The 4219-nt window shown below is 58.2% G+C and overlaps 1 protein-coding gene across 1 annotated transcript in view; it reads right to left on the minus strand.

Moving 5' to 3' along the window:
- The window catches only part of PGM3 (phosphoglucomutase 3), a 20020-nt gene continuing 15801 nt past the window's right edge, over window positions 1-4219 (minus strand). The window contains exons 11-13 of the mRNA XM_078880302.1: window positions 3569-3691; window positions 2470-2643; window positions 1-1900 (exon numbers count right to left, since the gene is read on the minus strand). Coding sequence (XP_078736428.1) covers window positions 1808-1900; window positions 2470-2643; window positions 3569-3691 — 390 coding nt within the window. The 3' untranslated portion in view covers window positions 1-1807. The remainder of the gene's footprint in view (window positions 1901-2469; window positions 2644-3568; window positions 3692-4219) is intronic.

Consider the following 4219-nt stretch of genomic DNA (forward strand, 5'->3'; position numbering starts at 1 on the left):
TGTGTACAAAAATGAATGTATTACAAGCGCCCATCGCCAGCCAGAGAAACCAACACCAACGATATCCAGGGTCGTCCATGGAGGGGGCGGACGGGTGCAAGGCCCGGGGAACAATGACATTTGCGTAGGGGTTCCCCAAAGCGCAGGGCCCGGGGCAGTCGCCCCCAATTTAGGGATGCCCCTTAGGGATGGCCCCGATGATAGCTGCAACCCCGAGGGAAGTGTTATCTTTAAAGACCTTTCAACCCATCTGGACGTCACGTGACGTAACGTATGTACGTTGAACTTCTTTGGCACCCGAACGTAGCCAACCGTGCTAATCGGAGGTGCGGGGGGGGACAACACAAACCAAACATCTTCGCGGATATTGGCTCGGCCATCTCCCCCCCGCCCTCCCCTCCCAATTCGCAGGGACGACTTCGGAAATAATAAAAAAAAAGAGTTTAGAAATTCAGCACCGAGACCCCCAGGAAATCACATCGGACAAATAACGATTTGAGTCACCTGACTCCATCCCGCCTATTGCACGAGACACCAGAAGCGAGAATCCTCCCCCCGCCCCGTACCCGAGCGGTAGCGACGTTGGAGACCCACAGACTTTCACCGCAGTTTAAGAGCCGCCCAGCTGCCCTAAGAACCGGTATGCACAGGGCTTCTGGTAGCTCAGCCACGGGGCCTCCGGTTAAATCACTCGGCGAGACCTTCCAGCAGTGGACAGATCATGGCTGCTGATGATGATGATGAAAACCGGCCTTTTGAGATGGGGATTGCTCACGTGGGCAAGGAGCGTGGGGTATTGTGGGCCGCACACAACTCGGGACGATGGCCTCTACACCGCTGGCGTTAACACCGCTGCTGTCTATTGCAACGTTCTTCACGAGAGGGGGGCGACGTCGTCGAGAAGACGACATCAGTGTGAGGGTCGCCACACGCCGCCTGCAAGGAGGTTTGTCGGGGGGCGCACGTCAGGGGCCGCCAATGGCGCGCGGGGCCTTGCAATGAAGAACACCGGCGGTCTGGTGGCTACGTCTGGGTCAGACAGATTGCACATTTTGGATAAACCAGGGGTGGCGTGGGGGGGGGGTCATGCCCCATTCATTAATTCGTTTTTATTCTTACTACCAAAAATCATACCGATGGAAATTTGCACAAAACTTGAGGCGTAGGGTTTTCCGCAGTCAGTTTTATGATTCGTAAAATAGGTTTGTTTTGGGTGGGGAAAAATCTGATTGTTACTACGACCTCCCTGCATCTTGTCCCGACGGTGTTTGACGCCGCTTCAAGCCACACATCGCATTATCCAACTGCTGCTAAAATTGGCTGTGAGAATTATTCGGTCCTTACCGGTGAGAAATCCGCTTGGCCGTGTCAGCCGGTGGAGGGGTCCTTAACGACACCAATTTAGTCAGATCATTATGTAACCTCACCCAAACATCAATTGCGAATTTACAGAATTCGTGTTTTTTTTAATAGAAAGGTGCAACGAACGGCCGTGAGCGGATCATTGCTCGTGCCTCGGGCCTGTGCTAATAAACCACAAGTGCGTCCGTAGCTGCCGCCCTGCGTCTACGTTCACCCGTACCAAAGGAGCGTCCGACGGAAGGAGGTCGCAACCGGGTACCCAATACCCGTACCCTACCCGATACCCGGCTACCCGCACCCGGCCGGGTACGGGTACAGGTACCCGTTTGCGACCCGGTGCGGCCGGGTACGGGTAAGGAATCAAAACCCGTTTGCGACCTCTGAGCCAAACCCCCCGACGGCGCCGAGGGGATTGCCGCTCGGCGGGCTGGGCACGGCGGCGAGCTCAGGGGAGAGGAGGTTTCGGTTCCTCCCCGGTGCCGCCAGCCATGCGGTGCACGAGCAGCGCCACCTCGTGGCCCAGTCGGTCGGCGTTCTCCTGTCGCACGCACGCACACACATGCACGCGTTACACGCACGCACACACACACGCACACACGCAGCCACGCACGCACACACATGCACGCGTTACACGCACACACGCAGCCAGGCACACACACACATGCACGCGTTACACGCACACACACAGCCAAGCACGCACACACATGCACGCGTTACACGCACACAGCTACGCTCGCACGCACACAACGTCAATACCGCGCGCTACACACACGCGCACACACACAGGCGCAACGTGCGCGACAGGCACCGTGTGTAATAACTGAAGAAATTGTGTACACACCGTGCATCACACACCGTGCATCACACACCAACCACACACACCACCACCATACACACACACACACACACCACACACACACCACACACACATCACACACACCACACACACCACACACACACCACACACACACCACACCACACACACCGCTCACACACCACACCACACACACCGCTCACACACCACACACACACACCACACCACACACACACACCACACACACACACCACACACACACCACACACACACTCCACACACACACAGCTCACCTGCGTGTCGGCCTCGGCGTAGACACGCACCAGGTCCTCGGTGCCGGACGCGCGCACAAACGAGCGGCCGCGTGCGTAGCGTCGCACGCGGGCCTCCACCTCCTGCTGCAGGCCGGGCGGCAGCACAGCCCGGCGCTCCGCGTCCTCCGTCTCGATCACGCGGCGGTCCGACACCTACGCGGCAACAACAGCGACGACGACAAAAGACAAAGATCCCCCGCGTAGCCTTAACAGACTGTAGGGGCAAGTGCCGTTCACGAGTAGCAGCGCCTATGAAGGCCGGCACGGCACACGAGGGGGAGAGTGGCAAGTGCCAAGCCCGGCCGCCTTTGTCTCCCCAGTGCTGGCGATGTTTACTACACACCGCACCGGGTACTCGTTTGAGCTGACCCGAGCGGGAATTGTACTTTGGTCACCAGGTTGGTAGCACAGCGTGCTAACCGTTGCACCACCGCTCCCCTCGCACACACACGCACACAAAGACAAAGACGCCGTATAGCCTTGACAGACTGTAGGGACAAGCGGTGTTAGCGAGTAGCAGCGCCTACGAAGGCCGGCACGGCAACACGAGGACGATTTGTTTACCTTTCCTATTCCGTGTTTTTGTATTTGTCGTAACGTTCTGGACATCTGTGGAAAAAGAGCTTTAAAGCCCATCAGATTCCTCCAGTACAAATACAGATTCTGATTCTCAGTTGAGTGGGCTTGGGATGGACACGTCCTGCCTCGCAAAGGGATGATGATGATGATGTGGATGGGGGGGAATGAAGGCGACGACTGTAACGTGGAGGAACGTCCACCACCACCGCCGCCCCTCTCCTCCGGCTACGCCCCCCCCGTGTGTACGTACGTTGAACTTCTTCCGCATGCACGCACGCCAACGCACGCACGCACACACGCACGCAACCGCACGCACGCACGCCACCGCACGCACGTGGCCAGCCGCACGCACGCACGCACACACGCACGCACGTGGCCAGCCGCACGCACGCACGCCACCGCACGCACGCACGCCACCGCACGCACGTGGCCAGCTGCGCCAATCGCGGCGGTCCCGAGCTGCGGGCCGTGGGGCTGGGTGCAGGAGGAGGCGCGTCACCTTGACTTTGAGCTGGCGGTTGGGCAGGTCCGTGTACATGGAGTCCCACTGCGGCATGGAGAGGCCCCGCAGCGCCAGGATGGCTTCAATGAGCAGCATGTCCGAGATGGCATCTCCCACCGTCTGCACGCATGTGCACACACACACGTGCACACAAAGAAAAAGATCCCCCTATATAGCCTTCAACATATTGTTGGGGCAAATGCTGTCAGAAGGTGCACGTACATACACACGTACACACGGACACACGGACACACACACAAAGACACACACACACACACGGGCACACACACCTACACACGTACACACGGACACACACACAAAGACACACACACACACACGGGCACACACACACCTACACACGTACACACGGACTCACACACACATGTACACACACACAAAGACACACACACACACACACGGGCACACACACACGTACACACACACATGTACACACAACAACAACAACCGCCATTCGCCACTAAGTGGCGGTGACGTCACCACGACGCTTGTGCCAGGCCAAGTGCACCTTGAGGCCACGTGGAGTGTCGAATGCCCACTGGCAGGAGGTCACAGGGCAGACCCAGCAGGTGCCACGGGTCGACTGACCGAGATGACCGAGATGACTGGCTGATGCACCACCTTTGCCCC

The sequence above is a fragment of the Lampetra fluviatilis genome, chromosome 57 (assembly GCF_964198595.1).
Source record: "Lampetra fluviatilis chromosome 57, kcLamFluv1.1, whole genome shotgun sequence".
NCBI classification, from domain to species: Eukaryota; Metazoa; Chordata; class Hyperoartia; order Petromyzontiformes; family Petromyzontidae; genus Lampetra; species Lampetra fluviatilis.